This window comes from Lepisosteus platostomus, chromosome 4 (assembly GCF_059453375.1).
Source record: "Lepisosteus platostomus isolate fLepPlt1 chromosome 4, fLepPlt1.hap1, whole genome shotgun sequence".
NCBI classification, from domain to species: domain Eukaryota; kingdom Metazoa; phylum Chordata; class Actinopteri; order Semionotiformes; family Lepisosteidae; genus Lepisosteus; species Lepisosteus platostomus.
In genome coordinates this window covers 6560801-6580947 of record NC_142614.1, presented here as the reverse complement: position 1 = coordinate 6580947, position 20147 = coordinate 6560801, and the positions used below count along the sequence as shown (strand labels likewise).

Below are 20147 nucleotides of genomic sequence, written 5' to 3'. Positions count from 1 at the left end.
GCGTCTCTCTGCAGCGACCTAGCCCCGTGAGCCAAAGAGAGATCTCTCCACAGCCCAGTAGCTGTGGTCCTGCTATCACAGGGAAGGGCGGTGACGTCACCCGCTCTGGTACGCCGGCTCTTACACAGCGCCTGTCGGCCGTAAGCGTTACACTCTCCCCCGCTTAAATCGCCGTCCCCGGCGAAGGGCTATCCCGCCCCACTTCTGACACCAATGTAACGCAACGGGGGCTCAGGCGGGCGCCCTTGCCGCATCTGGTCGGCCCCATCCCGACTGGAGGCTCGAACCCGGGACTTCCGCGTCTCTCTGCAGCGACCTAGCCCCGTGAGCCAAAGAGAGATCTCTCCACAGCCCAGTAGCTGTGGTCCTGCTATCACAGGGAAGGGCGGTGACGTCACCCGCTCTGGTACGCCGGCTCTTACACAGCGCCTGTCGGCCGTAAGCGTTACAGTATATAATGTAGAGAAGCGACGTATATGCATTCAAGAGAAAACACGCACATCTTAAAAGAATAAATTAGCTTAAACTATAATTAACATTGCCAGAAAGCAAATACGCTGTAATGTCTTAATGCTGCGAGTTGTAAAGGTTTCTACCTCCATGTCAGTTTTTAAGGTTTCCTTTTAACGTGAAAGGTTATCAGTTCGCTTATTTCTCGGTGTTTTTCAGTGCTGCAGAAAAAAACGACGATTCGGTATTGGTAGTTATAGTTGTTTACCATGTGTGAAGGATTAATCAGCCGCAGTATTTGAACCACTTTTGTTTGGAACCTGTGGAAGAGTTGAAGAAAAGAGGAGTTCACCTGGCCCACTTCGAGGATCGGATCATGTTTGAATCGTCAGCCGTTCCAGACCTCTCCAACTCTTTGTGTAAAGAAGCTCCTCCTGTCCATTTGTCTCCTGGTATCACCATTGGTCTAACTCTGGATTGACTTTACCAGTAACTTGCCAGAGTTTTTAGTTCCCCCCAGAGTCACTTCTATTAAAATCTAAAGAGTTGCAACCCTTCCAACCAGCAAAACATCCCTTTAGGGCCAGGAAGTAAGCCTCTTGTGGACTGGGAACACTGCAGCAATGAACTATTTGTAGCCTTGACCAATATTGGATGCTGTTCTCCAAATGAAGTCCGTGGCTTTAAAAAAAACTTAGGGAGAGTGCTACACTCGAACTCTACACATTGTCCTAACATTGCGTTGTTTTGAAATTTAAAGATTCAGTTCCCCCTCGTATGTCGTCTCCGATACCCTGGTTTCTTTCAAGAAAAGGCTGGGTGAGATTCATGTATCCATTGGCTACTCCCGAATGGGCTAGATGGCCTCCTCTCGTTTGCAACCTCTTAGGGTCTCATCCTGTTCACAACTTTCCTGTGAGGTTTCCTCTAACATGGCGACCAAAACCTCAGTCCTGCCCAACACGCTTGAGAAAGTGACCCTACCTCCCTGGACCTGACTCCTGTGCCTCGTGTGCTCAAGTTGTGCCGGCCTTGTTGAAGAGCTGCAGGAGGACACCGGAGTGCTCACAGACAACACGTCTTCCAGCTCTCTCCCCCCCCCTGCTGGTATGTGTACGTTCTTACCAGCAGCAGACACATTCCCACACTCTGCTAGACTTGGGTTCGAGTAAGGGGGCTGCATCAGTGTGCGCTGGCTGCAAAACAGCAAGTAAAGATGATAATAATAATGCTTACACTTATATAGCGCTTTTCTAGACACTCCACTCAAAGCGCTTTACAGGTAATGGGGTCTAACCTCCACCCCCACTAGTGTGCAGCCCCACCTGGATGATGCGACGGCAGCCATAGTGCGCCAGAACGCTCACCACACATCAGCTATCAGTGGGGAGGAGAGCAGAGTGATGAAGCCAGTTCAGAGAGGGGGATTATTAGGAGGCCATGATTGGTAAGGGCCAATGGGAAATTTGGCCAGGACGCAGATCAGTTCAACCCTGAGAAGTAGAAAGAAGCAGAGCGTTTCAGCTGTTGAGACTTCTGCAGGTGTAACGTGACAGGAGGCTTGAGTGCCGAAATGGTGCCTTTCTCCTAGTTTTCAGTGTTGAACTGACGTTTACCTGTACACGTGTGATGGCCAGGTGGCTGGTTAGCACTGTCTTCACCTCTACTCCTGCTTTCTGTGTCAAGGCAACTGCAAGGTCCCTACTCACTGATTTGAGTAGCGTCACATAATGATGATGATGAGAAACATCTTTTAATTATAAACGTGCAAAAAGTGAAATCTTGCCAACCCCCGAGACAGAGGCAGTAAGAGGAAAACGTTTGTGTAACATCTATTTATTACCACCGTAATATGAGAAATCTGGAAATTACAAAGATCAGCTTATAACATCTGAAAACATTTAAATCAAAATAGAAAAAAATAATAACGTTAATATATGTGGTATCACACCAATCCAAGCAACAGATAGGAGGAAAAATAAAATCACACAGAGAGGGGAGGGAGGGCAAAGAAAAAAGGCAGAGAGGAGAGAAGGGAGGATGAAAGAGGGAGAGATGGAGGAGAGGCACAGGGTGTTAATGACGGAGGGAAGGTGGGGAGAGATGGAGGAGGAGGAGGGACGTGAGAGGAGGAGGATGAAAGAGGAGAAGCCGGAGGAAGAAGGGGCAGGAAAAGGAAGGAGAGACGAATGAGGTCGAAGCGGGGATTTCTGCCAGGCTGCTGGGATACAGTGAGGGAGGGAGGGGCCTGCCATATACTGTCCCCTCCCTCAGGCTGCCGTAAGAAGCTTAGAAGTCGACGAAAACTTTTTGTTAGAAAAAACAAGAACTTTTTTTTTTGTAAAAACATTACTCCCCATTTCTTAAATGTCTGTTTATAATTGATTTCTGCAGTTATGAAAAGAACAGACTGTGTACTAAAAAAAAAAAAGACACCATCCAAAAAGATACTTAATCATCATCATCATAATCAACATGAATTGCTCAATCAGAGTTGCTTGTAGTTGAATACATTTTTGCTATGTGCTGCTCAGGGCACGTGTGCAGACGGACAGACGTGTGGACAGGCGGGCCGAACGGATTCCTTCCCCCTCCTTCGCGAACGCCCCGTTTTCTGTTGGCGATGATGCTCCCTCCATCGTCTGAGCTGAAGAGAGGAGTGAGTACGCTGACCCGAAACCTGGTCTGATCCAAGCCTCTGAAATACCTGATAACCCCCAAACCCTCCCAAATCAGACAAAGGGGCAGTTGTGGAGGCCCAGCCGGGGCAGTTTTTGTAGCACCCTGCTGAGGAAGGCACCCCCACCCCCCTGCAGCAGACCGACCCCGGCTGCCCGCGTCTCCGTCGGCCCGTCTGTCAGGCTCTCGGCCTGCCTGTCCCTCTGCACGCGTGTCTGGTCAGCACACAGCCGGTACATGCACGAGAAAGGTACCCTAGAAGTCTGCTGCCGACAGGACTAATAAAGACGCGACTACACACTTTATTCTCAAGATCATCGTTAATCTAAAGACTACAAACAGAAGAAGGAGCGCGGGAGAGAGGGGGCGGCTGGGCGCTTAGGCGCGCTCCCCACGGATGCGGCGGGCCAGCTGGATGTCTTTGGGCATGATGGTGACACGCTTGGCATGGATGGCACACAGGTTGGTGTCCTCAAACAAGCCCACCAGGTAGGCCTCGCTGGCTTCCTGCAGAGAAAGAGCGAGACGCTGTCAGGACACGACGAGTGGGACACGCCTATTGTGGACAGGAGACTATGAGCGAGGACAAATGGCAGTATAGACAGCATTTGAGGAGATGCACAAAGACAGGACACAGGAACAGTTTTAGAAACGGACAAAAAGAATAGAGATTTCAGGGCACTTATTCAACCAGAAGTGCAATGAACGTTGTCCACTGTGCAGCATATAGGAGCATGTTTCCATAGACAGTAACAGTGGACACCAAATGGTATTAACATCACGGTATCCACCAGAGGGCAGTGTGATCATCACCTGTGCCCTGTAATAGCTTGCCTACATCTTGATAAAAGTGTCAGTAACTGCTGTCTTCTGGTGTCCAGTGGGTTAGTGCTCCACATGGTCCCGTCTGTGCACGGACCTCTTTTTACCACTCCTTGGTGCACACACTCCACTACACTGTTGGCCACAGTGGCCACGTAACTTCAGAGGCACACTGTAGGTCAGGTGTGCACAACGGCACTCCTGGTTTTCTGGTTCTCCTTCCACCTTCACCTTTTATTAATGGATCTCATTACTTGACTAATTGGACCAATAAGGGCCTTTCCCTGATCTTAAATAACTAGAGATTTAAAGAGCCTTCTAAAACCCGCTGGACGGCAGACCCTGAGGGCTGGGGTTGGACACCCCTGCTGCAGATGGATTCTCTGTGTTAAGGGCACGCCGCCTTACCTGCAGGGCCCCGATGGCGGCACTCTGGAAGCGCAGGTCGGTCTTGAAGTCCTGGGCAATTTCCCTCACCAGCCGCTGGAACGGCAGCTTGCGGATCAGCAGCTCGGTTGACTTCTGGTACCGACGGATCTCACGGAGGGCCACTGTACCGGGCCTGGGGGCAGCACAGAGGGAGAGTGGGTGTCAGAGAGACAGAGGTAAGGCTGGCAGTGTCCTGCACTGCGAAGAGTGAGAGTGGGGCTATGCCACAACTGTCAGTCTGCAGAGCACAGCAGTGACCATGGGTTAAACAGCACAGTACTCTTAGCACTCTGAGACTGCTACTCTGTATTATACTCACTGTGTTTTATACAGTACAGAGATATGTCTGTTACAGTGTTTGTAATGCAGTCACAATAAGTACAGTGACAGATATGGTAGAGTACTATATATTTTATAGTATAGTGCAACTTAAGAGTGCAATTCAGAAAGGGGGTTTCACCTATACAGTGACATTATGTTCTATTTTACCGTAGTGAAAGTATTGTGCAGTGCATGACAGCATGTTATACTGAACATTACAGAGACTGCCTGTTCTATACATTATAGTAGTGACTATTTTGTAAAGCAGTAGTTTTTCATACTGCTTAGTGATAGCCTGTAATCCAGAGTCTTTAATACTACACTCTATGCGTTTTATACTATACAGTACAGTCACAGGATGTTTTCAACTATGCAAGGACAGTGTGTGTTAGAGAGTACAGTGAGAGTGTGTGGCGCATTTGCGCTGACAAATAGCGGACTGCAGTCGAACTGTGCCGGGGCTGACCTGTAGCGATGCGGCTTCTTCACTCCACCAGTGGAGGGTGCACTCTTGCGAGCAGCCTTGGTGGCCAGCTGCTTGCGGGGGGCCTTGCCTCCAGTGGACTTACGGGCAGTCTGCTTGGTACGGGCCATCGCAACAACAGTTCACCCTGAGGAACAAGGACACAGAGATGATGTCATCCACCACTACACGTTATTATGATGCACCTCATGTTCCAGGAGAGCAGGAATGCGGACTGAGAAGCCCTACTATATGTAACTGAATAACTATTACAACTTGAACTGGCTCCATCACTCCATTCTCCTCCCCACTGAGAGCTGGTGTGTGCGGAGCGTACTGGTGGGACAGTGGGGCTGCAAACTGGTGCTGGTGGAGTGGACTATCACCTGTAAAGCGCTTTGAGTAGTGTCCAAAAAAGTGCTATATAAGTGTAAATTATTATTATTATTGGGCAGGATGGGAGATTTGTAAGAAAATAAGTTTTCTCCTCTAAAGAAAAATTTACAAAGCGAAGCACTAGTCTGGCAACCAGGGCCACTGTGATTCAGGGGGTTCTATCCTTCGGGTGAGAGATTAAAACACGGTCCAAACTACTTTGTCGTTAACGACGCCATGATAACGTTTTGTCTAAAAAGCGGATGTAATTAAGCGCAGTGTCCCGGCTAAACTTCACTCTGGTCTCGAACAACCTGACCTCCCCTTAATTTAGTTGGTGAGGCAGTTTTGAAGGTGATGAAAACCGCTACATAAGTGCGAGGAGTTTATTGCTACTAGCATTCTTTATTACAGTGGCTGTCTATGTTAGTAATACAAGTAGGGAGCTGTGTCAGTAAAGGTTTATTCCCTGCTGAAAACGTTGCGTTTCCTTTCTTCTCTTTTCAGCAGGGAATAAATCTTTACTTGTTCCTATGTTAGTAATACAGCATTTCTAGCAGCTGCTATAGTCGGCAAACCTGCTCTCAAGACTTTCAAAACAGAGTGTGCCATCTATTCGGGGGAAAAAAGTTCTCAGTCCACGCTTGCAGAATCTGCAACTGGGTCAAGTGGACCACAACACTACGATATCCAGAGGCCTCAGCGCCATCCTATAAACAAATCCAACCCAGTCCTAGCAACAGAGATTCAAGCCAATCCGCAACTCCACAGCACGCGTGGAGGCGGAACTAGCAGGAGCCTGCAGCCAATCGGCCTCTGCGGCTACGCTGTCAATCATGCGCTGGGGAACAAAAAAAATAGAACGGGAAAAAAACGACCAGCCTAACCCTGTCACGCAGCCTATCGGTTTGCGGAGTCTAGCTCTCCCAACCAATCCCCACAGGCGAGAGCAAGTGGGCGGGCTCACACCGACCACGACTCCTCCCTGCGCCGGCCCACCCCCCACACGCCCCCCCCCCTCGCAGACCATGGCCGCTGTTTGAAACGCAACCGGGGCGAGACCTGCGAACAGCGAGCAGAGAGCGGCAGGATGAAAAACTTTCAAAAATTGTCGAAAAACCCAGCAACTGCCCCACAAAACAGCCGACGGGGCGCAAAGTAGACACCCAGAGGAACCCAATAAGTTCAGCCAAGCCGTGGTTTAACGCGCAACCGCCGCGTTTTATCGAAGCAAACCCCTTCCCCCCCCGCCTCCCAAAGTGAAGCTAGATTTTCTATCTCCTCAGAAGTAGAAAGGCTGTGTTTTTCTCTCTGGCGTCTCGGCTGTCGGGCTTGTTTTTGCATTTCCCTTCTAAAAAAAAAATAAAAACGCGAAAAAAACGAAATAAAACAAATCCTAAACTTTTACAAAAGGTGTAAAAAGTGCCCGGTGAGGGAGATCCCGGTGCCTGCTGGTACTTACCTGGGGGAAAGTGCGGGTTAAATAGTGAAATAAGATTTTCGGTTGTCAGTATTTACGGTCTCTCTCACACAATGAGCGCGGAGCGGCCAGCGGCAACATGGCTGCCCTGTCAATCATACTCCTCCCACAATGCGCCGCACCTCGCCGCGGTGACCATTTTCTCCTGCCACGGTTTTTTTTTTACCATTTTGTTCCATCTTTCAACGTTTCCATATTTCAACAAATCGCTACTTTCATTTCCAGAGACGCCATTCACGCGAATTTTTTTTAACCTACCCCCAGAGAAGCCACCGCCAGTCGTCCGTGGGATTTGGGCAGGGAGGGGGCAGACGAGTGGTTTCAGGGGGTCATTTTGGGGGGCTAGTTTTCGATTTTTTTTTTAAATTTCGTTTTCTTAAATGGGGGGGGAGGGGGAGTGTTGTACACGTGATTTAACAGTGGGCATGTGGAGTTTCTTGGATAAATCGTGAGAAAGTTGAATTACGGAGTCAAAACTCCAGTTTTTATGCTTATTTAAATTATTTTAACTTTTTTATAATACTTTTATTTAATTTATTAAATCAGTCTACGTATTATTCTGTATCCCCATGAGTATCATGGGATATTATTGTGCTATATTAGTCTATTAAAATACTAGCAGGAGTTTCACAGTAATGTTAAATGTGATAACATTTGTGACGATAATACTATATTAATACTCATTTACCATGCCAGTGGTAATTGGTATGATTATGCTGCTATATTAGTGTATTACTGTACTAGCAGTTGCGGCCCAGTATAGACATGGCATGGCACTCTGAGACATTGTTAGCGTGTTCTATTTGTATTCCTTTCTTGTAAATAAAATAAAAATATGATTTCCCTACTTTGAATATTTCACAACTATTATTTATGGCCTAAGAAAGGCACACATGACAAACAGGTATTTAATTAAGAATTCAAAGTCAGTAAAGTGCTCTGTTGGTGATATTTTTCTCCTACTGCTATGATAAACTTCATTTAAATTGCTCCATTAACTGCCTTGCTTTATAGCTGCCATCTCCACATCTGCCTCTGCTGCTACTACTGATTCTGCAAGCCCCTCTGCTACTGCCTTGACCACACCAACCTGTACTGCTGCTGCCTCTGCTCCTTGTGCTAATTAGGGATTTTATTGCTGTGTGTACCGCTGCTGTTGCTAAGGGCACAGTTCCGTCTTTAACAACGTTATTGTTCCCGCCGATACTATAACGCTGCTGTCCTGACCGGCGTCCTGCGCACTGAAGCCAGGCCGTGGGCAGTCGCATCTACTGTTATAAGAGATCACTTTATCACCCCTATACAATTTCTGGCATGAGGAATTTGTCTTTTCGCAGTTCCCAGCATGCTCTCCATGAGACACACAGATGGCGAGAGAGAAGCTTGGGGTCAGAGCGCAGGGTCAGCCGTATCACCCTGCAACTCACAACTTGGCAGCCCACTGAAGCTCAGCGGGTGTGAGCCTGGTCAGTACCTGGATGACTCCTGGGGAAAAACTAAGGTTGGTGCTGGAAGAGGTGTTACTGGGGCCAGCAGGGGGCGCTCACCCTGCGGTCCATGTGGGTCCTAATGCCCCAGTATAGTGATGGGGACACTATACAGGAGCAGTTGGGGTTAAGGGCCTTGCTCAGGGGCCCAACGGAGTAGGATTCCTCTGCCGGCCGCGGGATTTCCACTCTTATCCTACAGATGAAGCATCAACATGCACATCCGGCCAATAAACAACATATCACCTGTGCCGACCGGGAGTTCTCCCGCCCGGTTCCGGAGAGCCACTCCCCAGCTGGGTTCCACTGCAGCCGAGCTCAGTGTGTAACTGACCCAGCAAGACGCTTGACCGCTTGCAGGTGCTTTTTCTGCTCTGGCGTTGGAGATCTTCATGTGTTCGACATACGGCAGTTAAAAAGCAAACTCCAGCATGTTTTGAAACTGAAAAGAAGTAGATGAATGAACCCCTTTATTACGTCACAAAAGGATAAGAGGATCATCAGGATAAGAAGAAACAATGTCGAACTAAAGGGATAATTATGTATCAGAGTCCGCAGGTTTGGGGGTTACCAATACACCAGAATAATCGAACACATGATAAATATTTAAATGCCAGGGGGTGTTCTGATCAATCTTCGGCCCCTGCTTCAGCTGAGTGTATGACTCTGGTCTTGCCCAGATCGAATCATTAACATTGATCAGTCCACGTCACTGTCTCTACCAACACCTGTCCGGTTGTAGATATAGTTGTATTTTGACTTTCAACTGGTAAATGTAAAATTAAAAATATTTAATTTTTAGGACAAGAATTCAAAAATGTTTTCCAGACAATAATAACTTTTGGTTATTGTTTTATTTTCTTGTTCAAGTCAATATAGGTCAATGGTAACACATCTGTCCTATTGTTATGTTCCTTGACGTTGTTGGTGCCTGTACCTGTTGGCAGCAGTAGCTGCTGTCCATCCTTTCCAATATGAGATCCCTGCGAGATAAAAATATATATATATATCTCACACCAGATGAATAAGATAGCCGACTGGTCCGTAGCTTTGTGCTTGTTTAATTAAATTCATAAAGAATAACATTGTTCTAAAACAATGTTTTAGACATTGTCTAAGATTTCTAAGGTTCGCACTATGTAAGTACGTGAATATCATTCGTATACAGATGTCCTGTAGGAGCGACGTCAGAACAAAACAGTGCCTAATTTTGGACGAATACTCATCTTCAGGGCTGGCGAGCCCCGTTACTGACTGGCCCGCGAGGAATTACCACCTGGTCCGAGTGACGTCAGCAGCCGCACTTCCTCCCTCCGGTTTCATCCAACATGGCGGCGGCCAGGAGGGTAAAGCGCGTGGCGGCCACCCAGGAGGGTTTCTTAAATCTGAGCCCGGCTCTGGATGGTTCGGAGCCGTACAAGAGGAGGAAGAAAGTGAACAAGAACAAGAAGAAAAACTGGCTGAAGTACAGCGATATCCAGGACGTGGAGGAGTTTTTGGATGACGTGAGGCTGCAAGAGAGAGCGACAGGGTAAGTGGAGCTCTCGCCGGCTGGGCGGTAGCGACACCGAGTGTATTTGCACCACGTTTGTTGTTATCTGGGCTGTTCCGAAACCGCCTCGCAGCGGTACTCGAATTTGGAGAGGGGAAGTCTGAGGAAGAGACCTTCTGGGGGACGCGCACCGCGAGGGGACTGTAACCCCAGCAGAAGCTGTGTAGTGCGCGTCGTGTTCGTGTCACGTGTACTCGCACTCGCCGAGTGATCGTGGCGTTTAAGCGTTAAAACCGTAATAAACAGGGACGTGGCGTGTTCTGCCGTCCCTTGCTTGAGGGGATGTGCGCGTTGATGTTTCTGAGCGGCATCAGCGGCCGCTGCAATCGCTGACAATCCGGGTTTGAGCTGCTGTCTGTAGGAAGGCAGACAAGCACAGCCGAGCTCGCACTAGGATCCCCCTGGCCTGACCAGGCAGTGCATGCTGACCACTGGGCCCTGTCGCCTCGCTGTGGGGTTCAGGGCCTGTGTGGTGTTGTGTGTGTGTGTGTCTGCTTGCTGAAGCAGCGCTTCTCAACTAATCAATCAAAGTTTATTTATCAAATGCACAACAGTCCAGCGTGCAGCGGTAGTTGCTGGCAATGAAATGTCTGTTCTGTGAGCTCACCAGGGGGTATCAATCACAAAATTCAAGTTACAAAAGAAGGTTACATAATCATACATAATTGTGCAATAGAAATTGAATAAAATAAACTCAGACAGAGCTCAATGTAAATCGAGCTGCAATGTGCCCAGGGTGTGTGCGATACATTATGTCCCAGTAGTGCGGTATGCCGAATACAGTGAAAACTGTATGTCCATGTAGCCATTGTGGTGATTTGCTGAATCTGTCCTTGAGCGCAGGGGACTGGTTGCAGAGAAGGCTGACGACAGTCTGTTCTTCCTGGACACAGGAGACAAGCAGAAAGGTACGTCAGTTTGTCCCCGTCTCTGCCTCCCCCATATCTCCCCTCTCCTGCTGTCAGTTGTTACTGATTGCTGTGTTGTTGATCGTGTTGCTGTTGTTCCCTTGATCAGATGTGAAGCCGGATACGGGAAAGACTCGGCCCCTGAAGGCTGACCTGATCCTGCGGCCGGATTCCCACATCCCCGCACCCAAAGAGTGAGTCTTTCCCCCTCTCCTTCCCTCCCCCGACACCCGCCCGACTCTCTCGATCAGTGGGTCAGGTGGCCGGTCCGTCCGCCCAGTGAAGAGAGCCATCCTTGCGCTCACAGTATTCCCTCAGCCCCCGGCTGCTGGGAATGTGACGAACACACAGGGTTTCCCAGGTGCTGCCGAGTGGGCATTCCCCTGGGAACTGAGGGCACCATCAGGATAGGAGGAGACAGTGTTTAGCTGTGTGGTTGGGGGGAAGGAGTCTCATCATTTGTGACTGTCCGTCTACCCCCCTTGTGTCTGCAGTGTGCTGTCACACCAGCAGCCCAACGCCAAGAAGCTGCGCCGGATCTCCCAGAAGGCCGAGCAGCTGGCCGCTAAGGGCAGGCTGCCACGGAAACAGAGGCTGCTGCAGAAGAGGCTGGGTGCCGAAAGCAAGAAAGAGGAGAAGCCAGGCCACAGCTGCCCCCCGCAGAAAGGCTTCTATGATCTGTGGGGCGACACAGGTGAACCTGCAGTCTGGTTTCTCTGGACTGGCTCCATATGTCCTGAGGGGTGACATCTGTTTTTCAGTGTCACTTGTTAGCGTATGTGTGTGCATGTGCAGCCAGCAGCTCTGTCCCCCTGCCGCTCCCAGCTGGCAGCCCACTGGAGCTCAGCAGGAGTGAGTCTGGTCAGTACCTGGATTGGAGACCTCCTGGGGAAAAAAGTAAGGTTGCTGCTGGAAGAGGTCTTAGTGGGGCCAGTAGGGGGCGCTTACCCTGTGGTTTGTGTGGGTCCTAATGCCCCAGTATAGTGACGGGGACACTGTACTGTGAAAAGGCGCCATCTTTCGGATTAGATGTAAAATCAAGGTCCAGTTTCCCTGGTATGGCTCTCCCAGGGCGTTTTCTTGAAAAGAATAGTGGTGTTAACCCGGCATCCTGGCCAGATTTCACATTGGTCTTTAGCAATTGTGGCCTCTTAATAATCCCCATCTCTGAACTGGCTTCATCACTCCGTTCTCCTCCCCACTGAGAGCTGGTGTGTGGGGAGAGTACCGGCACATCATCCAGGTGGGGCTGCACATTGTTGATGGTGGAGGGGATCCCCATTACCTGTAAAGCTCTTTGAGTGGAGTGTCCACAGAATTGCTAAGTGTAAGGAACTATTATTATTATGTGTGATGCAGTGCTGTGTCCTTGTGGTGAAACCTTGACGCAACCAGCTGCCTGAGCAGTGTCTCGGGTGTGATCTCACCCTCCCGTTTTTGTCTGACTTGGATTCTCCTGTTTTAGGGGCACCCACAGAAGAGCCCTGGTACTTGGAGCAAACCAAGAAGAAGCCAGTGAAAGTGAGTGGGGGACAGGGAGGGGTGTGGAGAAGATCGCTAGCCCTTTAAGACTTTGGCGCTGGTGGTCGGGGGAATGGCTTAAGTGAGCTGTTTGGAGCTGTTTTGCTCTAAGACAGGCATGTTGTAGTTGACTGGTTGCTATTCCCTGCCTGTCTCAGTGCACTGTGCAGTGTTGAGCAGCGTGTTAACCTCTCCTTCTCTCCCGCTTGCCCCCAGCGTCCCGCCAGGCTCAACGTGAAGCCTTCGGCACTTCCAGCCATAGAGGTTGTTTCTGCGGGAGCTTCCTACAATCCCGACTTTGAATCCCACCAGGTGTTAAATCTTACTTGTTTCAGTATTGTGTACCACTGTTGGGTTGCCGTGCTGATGTGTGTCCAGGCCTTGCCGTGTTAACTAAAGGTCGTGGCTGTGCTGTTGTGCTGTGTGTGCGCAGGCCCTGCTGCTCCAGGCCCACGTGGTGGAGGTCAAGAGGCAGAAGGAGGAGCAGCACATTGACAGGCAGCTGGCCGTTCCCCAGGAAGACAAAGCCACAGAGGTACAGGCCTCCCACACTCTCATCCCTGCAGAGTGTCTCACTCCCTCTCTCTTTGCGGTCTGGCTGTCTCACTCCCCCCACTGGGACTCCTGCACCATCTCTCTGTTGTGTACTCGTGCGACGGAGAGAAGTCTCACACTCGGTCTCTCGCCTTCTCCTTCGGTTTGGGTTTCATTAGCAGTAGGTAATGTGTGCGTGAAAAATGCAGACGAGCAATGAACTGTTTCCCTTTCTCACTCGCAGGCATACTGTCTGCGAGGTTTTGAGCTGCAATGGAAAGTTGTTTTAATATTGCTCTCTTTCTGTCTAGATGACAGTGACCCCCTGCTCGTCTCTCTGTAGGTGCCAGTGTCATTCTGTGTCATTCTAATATCAACCCCCATGTCTCTGTGCGTCTGTCTGCAGGAGACAGTCTTTCAGGAAGTGGTGGAAGGCTTGATGGAGGATGAGGAGGAAGAAGAGGCAGAGTCAGCTGGCGAGGAAGAGGGGGACGATGCAGGCACTTCGGCGCTGAGCGCTGCAGGAGAGAAGAAAACGGAGAAACAGAGAAAGAAGGAGAAGCTGGAGAGGGAGAAGGTGAGAAAGGGTTGGGGCGTGACTGCTGAACGTGGGGAGGTATTGCAGTAACTGAGGACTGAATCTGAGAGTGATTGGCCTCCCAAGCCTAGCAATTTCAAAGAAACCAGCACTGCAAGACATAGTGAGTAGATCCTCACAAGTCTCATGGCAGTTTAGATATTTTTTGTGTCGGGGTGATTTTAGCTCTCTGTGGAGTATAATTTTAGCAGACTAGAGAAAGTAAATTAAAATCGAATGAGAGTTGAGTCCGTTAGAGGTCCCTACAAGTATAAGACACACACTTGCGATTTTGCGTGGGTAGCTGTCAATGTGCAATAGGGAGAGACTTTGAGAAAGTGTTTCACCGCAAAGACAGGAACTCCTAACGGCGTGGGGATGAGTTTTTCTCATCCAAACTGCAATAGAATAGGGATCGGTAGAATGTCCGCACAAAGAAAGGGAAGTGTGTGTGTGTGTGTGTGTCAGTGGTAGAATGGCATTTCTGCGAGTCTCGCACACCTCTGTTCTGAGCGCGCCGCCTTGTGCGTCTGCGCAGGAGAAGCAGCGGAAAGCCCAGCGGGAGCAGACGGAGAGGCGGCAGCAGCTCTTCAGGCTGCGCTCCATCAAGACGGAGCTGCAGAGGGGGGCCCAGCTGACAGCCGAGCGACAGGAGCGCCGCAGAGCCCAGAAGGAGAGGCAGAAGTTCCAGCCCCGCCGGCTGGGGAGGCTCAAGTCAGTCTCGTTCTCCACTCCCCGCTTCCTGTCTGTACAGCACGCTTATTATAGCGCTGTCTGCCCATCCCGCCCTTTCAGTTCGACTGGGTTTTAATAGCTCGCTCTCTGTGTCTGGACTGATCCTGCTGCTCTGTTGTAGAGTATCCTTAACCACCTGCCTTTAACCATGTTCAAAAGAACCCTCAAAAAACACCCTTTCAGGCTGGTAACCTCCATATTGTTTCTCTTTGTGATGCATCGCGTTGGCCCAAATGTTTTTTTTAAGCAAATAAGCTTGAACAAGACAGCACGGCTCCTGTTTGCGAACCTCACGCCGTCCGCAGTGCACGTGCATGTTCAGTGAGCATTAGCTGGTCACAACAGCTGGGCTTTTTAAGGCTTGTCAGGTAAGAGAAGAATTAGCTTTCGCACACCGAGGAATTTTTAAACCTGGGAAAAAATAACAAGCTGTCCCATCCAGAAGTCAGCTTTGGGCTGTAATTTTTTTTCCTGTTTTGCATTATGCCTGTACTATGACCTCTGACCCTTGTTGCCTTAAGTGGTTAAGGATCATTGTGGGAGTTTCTGTTCCATGTGTCTTTCCCCTCATTTCTAACCGAAAGTCAGTTGCCTTATTCTTTATCTAGTTCCTTCCTATTAACACTTAAGTCTACATTGCATGTTTTTAAAAAAAGATGTTTTTCAAAGCTGCCATTCATCTGGGATACTGTTTTCTGGCTGTGTCAAGTGGCAGTGCTGCAGTGGTTGTAGCAATGCCCTGCTTGCTGGACTGAGGCAGGAGCAGGGCAGCCGAAGTGAGTCCCTGTGTGGGCAACTGAGAGGGTGCAGCAGCATTTCTCACTTCGCTTTCTCCCCGTGTTCCAGGTTCGAGGCCCCAGACCTGGAGGTGCAGCTGAGTACCGAGATCTCCAGCTGTCTGCGCAGACTCAAGGTGATGTCCTTATGTTGCTCTTTACTGTTTTTTTTTCCCACCAAGTCGTTTGGCCACCAGTCCCTCGGGTTTCTGAACCTCCTTTTGAGCGAAAGCAAAAGGCAGATGGTTTGTATTCCTAGAGCGGTCGCTGAGGTGTTGCTCAGGATCTGCGCCTGTGACTGGAAGGTTGCCGGTTCAAATCCCACGGCCGGCAGAGGAATCCTACTCCGTTGGGCCCCTGAGCAAGGCCCTTCACCCTAACTGCTCCAGGGGCGCCGTACAATGGCAGACCCTGCGCTCTGACCCCAAGCTTCTCTCCCTGTCTGTGTGTCTGCGTCTCCATGGAGAAAAGCTGGGGTATGCGAAAAGACGAATTCCTAATGCAAGAAATTGTATAGGGCTAATAAAGAAACATTAACATTAACATTAGCTCTGTCCATCCTCTGTCCTCTCTGCCGTGAAGTGACTGTCTTTTCCCTGTGTCACAGCCAGAGGGCAGTGTCCTCAAGGACAGATTCAAGAGCTTTCAGAAGAGGAACCTGATCGAACCCAGAGAGCGAGCCAAGTAAGTGCACCACCACTGCGTGATGTGAAAATACAGTATTTAGCCATGCAAAGTCAAAAACTGCTGAAACCAGAGCTTCAGGGTTTCTGAAGCATTAAATCTGCGCGCGCTGGGGAATGTAAGGTGTTGGTGGAGTGTGTGGTAGGAAGTGTCCCGCTGTGGTTTGAGCTGTCCCTCTCTTTCCTTTCCAGGTTCAAGAGGAAGCACAAACTCAAATACGTGGAGAAGAGAGCCTTCAAGGAAATCACGTGAGGAATCCCTCCTACCTCCGTGAGATAGACTGTGTGTTTGTTCAGTTCTGCAAAGATTTAGATAGAACTGAAGACTGCACAGCATCTAGGGGATGATGTTCTCTGTAGACGGGTGAAGAGTGTTGCACGCAGTTAGCAAGAACGTCGAGTATAAAAACAAAATGAGAACTGGCGAACGCATAAGTCGCAGTTTCAAGGTTATGTTGACCTCGTTTCTCTTATTCAGACACCGTGGACAAACAATAAATAGGGCACAGAGCATTACGTTTAAAAGTAGAATTTAAATCGATCCGTAATTTACATTTAAATCCATGTGAGTGTGTGACGGTGGTGTGCCGCTGTGCAGTGTGTGTGACGGTGGTGTGCTCTGTGTGAGTGTGTGCCGCTGTGCAGTGTGTGTGACGGTGGTGTGCTCTGTGTGAGTGTGTGCTCTGTGTGCAGTGTGTGCGACGGTGGTGTGCTCTGTGTGCAGTGTGTGCGACGGTGGTGTGCTCTGTGTGAGTGTGTGCCGGTGTGCAGTGTGTGCGACGGTGGTGTGCTCTGTGTGAGTGTGTGCCGCTGTGCAGTGTGTGTGACGGTGGTGTGCTCTGTGTGAGTGTGTGCCGGTGTGCAGTATGTGCGACGGTGGTGTGCTCTGTGTGAGCGTGTGCCGGTGTGCAGTGTGTGTGACGGTGGTGTGCTCTGTGTGCAGTGTGTGTGACGGTGGTGTGCTCTGTGTGAGCGTGTGCCGGTGTGCAGTGTGTGTGTGACGGTGGTGTGCTCTGTGTGAGTGTGTGCAGCTGTGCAGTGTGTGTGACGGTGGTGTGCTCTGTGTGAGTGTGTGCCGCTGTGCAGTGTGTGTGACGGTGGTGTGCTCTGTGTGAGCGTGTGCCGTTGTGCAGTGTGTGCGACGGTGGTGTGCTCTGTGTGAGTGTGTGCCGGTGTGTAGTGTGTGCGACGGTGGTGTGCTCTGTGTGAGCGTGTGCCGGTGTGCAGTGTGTGTGACGGTGGTGTGCTCTGTGTGAGCGTGTGCCGGTGTGCAGTATGTGCGACGGTGGTGTGCTCTGTGTGAGCGTGTGCCGGTGTGCAGTGTGTGTGACGGTGGTGTGCTCTGTGTGCAGTGTGTGCGACGGTGGTGTGCTCTGTGTGAGTGTGTGCCGGTGTGCAGTATGTGCGACGGTGGTGTGCTCTGTGTGAGCGTGTGCCGGTGTGCAGTGTGTGTGACGGTGGTGTGCTCTGTGTGCAGTGTGTGTGACGGTGGTGTGCTCTGTGTGAGCGTGTGCCGGTGTGCAGTGTGTGTGTGACGGTGGTGTGCTCTGTGTGAGCGTGTGCCGGTGTGCAGTGTGTGCGACGGTGGTGTGCTCTGTGTGAGCGTGTGCCGGTGTGCAGTGTGTGTGACGGTGGTGTGCTCTGTGTGCAGTGTGTGTGACGGTGGTGTGCTCTGTGTGCAGTGTGTGTGACGGTGGTGTGCTCTGTGTGAGCGTGCGCCGGTGTGCAGTGTGTGCGACGGTGGTGTGCTCTGTGTGAGCGTGTGCCGGTGTGCAGTGTGTGCGACGGTGGTGTGCTCTGTGTGAGCGTGTGCCGGTGTGCAGTGTGTGCGACGGTGGTGTGCTCTGTGTGAGCGTGTGCCGGTGTGCAGTGTGTGCGACGGTGGTGTGCTCTGTGTGAGCGTGTGCCGGTGTGCAGTGTGTGTGCGACGGTGGTGTGCTCTGTGTGAGCGTGCGCCGGTGTGCAGTGTGTGCGACGGTGGTGTGCTCTGTGTGAGCGTGTGCCGGTGTGCAGTGTGTGCGACGGTGGTGTGCTCTGTGTGAGCGTGCGCCGGTGTGCAGTGTGTGTGCGACGGTGGTGTGCTCTGTGTGAGCGTGTGCCGGTGTGCAGTGTGTGCGACGGTGGTGTGCTCTGTGTGAGCGTGCGCCGTTGTGCAGTGTGTGTGACGGTGGTGTGCCGGTGTGCAGTGTGTGTGACGGTGGTGTGCTCTGTGTGAGCGTGCGCCGGTGTGCAGTGTGTGCGACGGTGGTGTGCTCTGTGTGAGCGTGTGCCGGTGTGCAGTGTGTGCGACGGTGGTGTGCTCTGTGTGAGCGTGTGCCGGTGTGCAGTGTGTGCGACGGTGGTGTGCTCTGTGTGAGCGTGTGCCGGTGTGCAGTGTGTGCGACGGTGGTGTGCTCTGTGTGAGCGTGTGCCGGTGTGCAGTGTGTGTGCGACGGTGGTGTGCTCTGTGTGAGCGTGCGCCGGTGTGCAGTGTGTGTGACGGTGGTGTGCTCTGTGTGAGCGTGCGCCGGTGTGCAGTGTGTGCGACGGTGGTGTGCTCTGTGTGAGCGTGTGCCGGTGTGCAGTGTGTGCGACGGTGGTGTGCTCTGTGTGAGCGTGCGCCGGTGTGCAGTGTGTGTGCGACGGTGGTGTGCTCTGTGTGAGCGTGCGCCGGTGTGCAGTGTGTGTGCGACGGTGGTGTGCTCTGTGTGAGCGTGTGCCGGTGTGCAGTGTGTGCGACGGTGGTGTGCTCTGTGTGAGCGTGTGCCGGTGTGCAGTGTGTGTGACGGTGGTGTGCTCTGTGTGAGTGTGTGCCGCTGTGCAGTGTGTGCGACGGTGGTGTGCTCTGTGTGAGTGTGTGCCGGTGTGCAGTGTGTGTGACGGTGGTGTGCTCTGTGTGCAGTGTGTGCGACGGTGGTGTGCTCTGTGTGAGTGTGTGCCGGTGTGCAGTGTGTGTGACGGTGGTGTGCTCTGTGTGCAGTGTGTGTGACGGTGGTGTGCTCTGTGTGAGCGTGTGCCGGTGTGCAGTGTGTGTGCGACGGTGGTGTGCTCTGTGTGAGCGTGTGCCGGTGTGCAGTGTGTGTGTGACGGTGGTGTGCTCTGTGTGAGCGTGCGCCGGTGTGCAGTGTGTGCGACGGTGGTGTGCTCTGTGTGAGCGTGCGCCGGTGTGCAGTGTGTGCGACGGTGGTGTGCTCTGTGTGAGCGTGCGCCGGTGTGCAGTGTGTGTGACGGTGGTGTGCTCTGTGTGCAGTGTGTACGACGGTGGTGTGCTCTGTGTGAGCGTGTGCCGTTGTGCAGTGTGTGCGACAGTGGTGTACTCCGTGTGAGTGTGTGCCTGTGTGGTTCTCATTCCAGGCTGTAGCTGACCCGTGTCCTGCCACTCTGCCATCGCTGGACACCAGGACAGAAGTGCCTCTCCCTCCCGCCCCCCCTCCACTGTCAATAAAGACTGTGTGCACTGCACTCTGGGCCGGACCCCTTTTCTCCTGCACCCACACCTTTCTCCGCAGTCCAGACTGGCGCCCACACGAGTGCTCCCGCCATCACAAAGGGCACATTTCCAGCAACACTTAGGGAGATTGGATTTTTATTTTGAATGCACGGCTTGCTCGTCGTCTCGGCCCACCAGTATGAGCGAGGCGACGCACCCTCTTGTCTGACCTGCTCACCGGTCGACGCGGTGCGCGCCCCGCTCCGAGCTCCGGACAGGAGGAGCGGAGGAACAGTCACCCCTGGCGGCTCTCGGGCACTGCGGACAGTCCTAGCGGGGTGCGGTCACCTCGCGCTCGCCCACCCTTCTGTGAGCCTCCATGTGGGAAACCCCAGCCACAGCTGGGTGATGACGCAGCACGGGACCCGAACCGGCGATGTCTGAACCTGCGCTCTGGACAGGCCCTTTTACTGGCTGAGCCTTTCAGTAAGTGGGGTTGGGTCATTTCTACAAAACAGATGTGCATTTTATACTTTTGGTAACGTAATACTGGTAAAGAACATGCATGACTTCTTAAAATGTTTTGGGGGTTGTAAAAGTTGTGCTTGTCCCCAGTGTTGAATAACTATTGTTGAATAAAGTCAGATTTTAAGTTTTTCTGTGTTTATTTTGTGACATCTTATCTCCCCCTTTAAAACTGCTTTTGGGCCAGTTCAGTTAATCAAAACCTCAGAAGTCCTTTAATAAAAGAAAGCGGTGGCCCTCGTGTTCATGTTTAGATTGAGCTGATTTCAACTGATTGAAGTGTTTTGCCTGTGTTTGTAACTGGAGCACAGCTGACGGGTGATACTGATTGCTCTCCCCGGAACCTCATTGACTCCTGTTTCAGTCTTCACAGTGCCTGAATCCATCCACTGTGTCTTTGTGCTTTGGGGGGAAGAAAACT

At 51.3% G+C, this 20147-nt stretch overlaps 2 protein-coding genes across 4 annotated transcripts; one reads left to right on the top strand and one right to left on the bottom strand.

Moving 5' to 3' along the window:
• Window positions 1–2270: 2270 nt before the first annotated feature.
• Window positions 2271–7369, bottom strand: h3f3c (H3 histone, family 3C). 2 transcript variants are annotated; one of them, XM_088627886.1, is made up of 4 exons: window positions 7278–7369; window positions 5168–5312; window positions 4360–4513; window positions 2271–3636 (listed from the first exon to the last, which is right to left on the bottom strand). In XM_088627886.1, the coding sequence occupies exons 2-4, from the start codon at window positions 5293–5295 to the stop codon at window positions 3508–3510; spliced, it is 411 nt and encodes a 136-aa protein (XP_088484012.1). In that variant the 5' UTR covers window positions 5296–5312; window positions 7278–7369; the 3' UTR covers window positions 2271–3507. The 2 variants fall into 2 exon arrangements, with proteins under 2 accessions (XP_088484012.1, XP_088484011.1); XM_088627885.1 differs by lacking the exon at window positions 7278–7369 and adding an exon at window positions 7002–7158.
• Window positions 7370–9795: 2426 nt separating this feature from the next.
• On the top strand, window positions 9796–19858 carry nop53 (NOP53 ribosome biogenesis factor). 2 transcript variants are annotated; one of them, XM_088627884.1, is made up of 13 exons: window positions 9796–10037; window positions 10902–10966; window positions 11076–11160; window positions 11461–11660; window positions 12432–12487; window positions 12704–12799; window positions 12921–13022; window positions 13428–13598; window positions 14137–14312; window positions 15180–15246; window positions 15717–15793; window positions 15985–16041; window positions 19126–19858. In XM_088627884.1, exons 1-13 carry the CDS (start codon window positions 9835–9837, stop codon window positions 19130–19132), a joined length of 1362 nt encoding a protein of 453 aa, XP_088484010.1. In that variant the 5' UTR covers window positions 9796–9834; the 3' UTR covers window positions 19133–19858. The 2 variants fall into 2 exon arrangements, with proteins under 2 accessions (XP_088484010.1, XP_088484009.1); XM_088627883.1 differs by lacking the exon at window positions 19126–19858 and having other exon boundaries at window positions 9804–10037; window positions 15985–16045.
• Window positions 19859–20147: the final 289 nt, after the last annotated feature.

Bases quoted from the DNA above. Each gene is read 5' to 3' on its own strand.
- h3f3c (XM_088627886.1), bottom strand. From the start codon at position 5,295: ATGGCCCGTACCAAGCAGACTGCCCGTAAGTCCACTGGAGGCAAGGCC. The intron at 4,514-5,167 runs GTCAGCCCCGGC...TGCTGCCCCCAG, and splicing joins AAGAAGCCGCATCGCTACAG to GCCCGGTACAGTGGCCCTCC. The intron at 3,637-4,359 runs GTAAGGCGGCGT...CTTTCTCTGCAG, and splicing joins CCGCCATCGGGGCCCTGCAG to GAAGCCAGCGAGGCCTACCT.
- nop53 (XM_088627884.1), top strand. From the start codon at position 9,835: ATGGCGGCGGCCAGGAGGGTAAAGCGCGTGGCGGCCACCCAGGAGGGT. The intron at 10,967-11,075 runs GTACGTCAGTTT...TCCCTTGATCAG, and splicing joins CACAGGAGACAAGCAGAAAG to ATGTGAAGCCGGATACGGGA. The intron at 12,488-12,703 runs GTGAGTGGGGGA...GCTTGCCCCCAG, and splicing joins CCAAGAAGAAGCCAGTGAAA to CGTCCCGCCAGGCTCAACGT.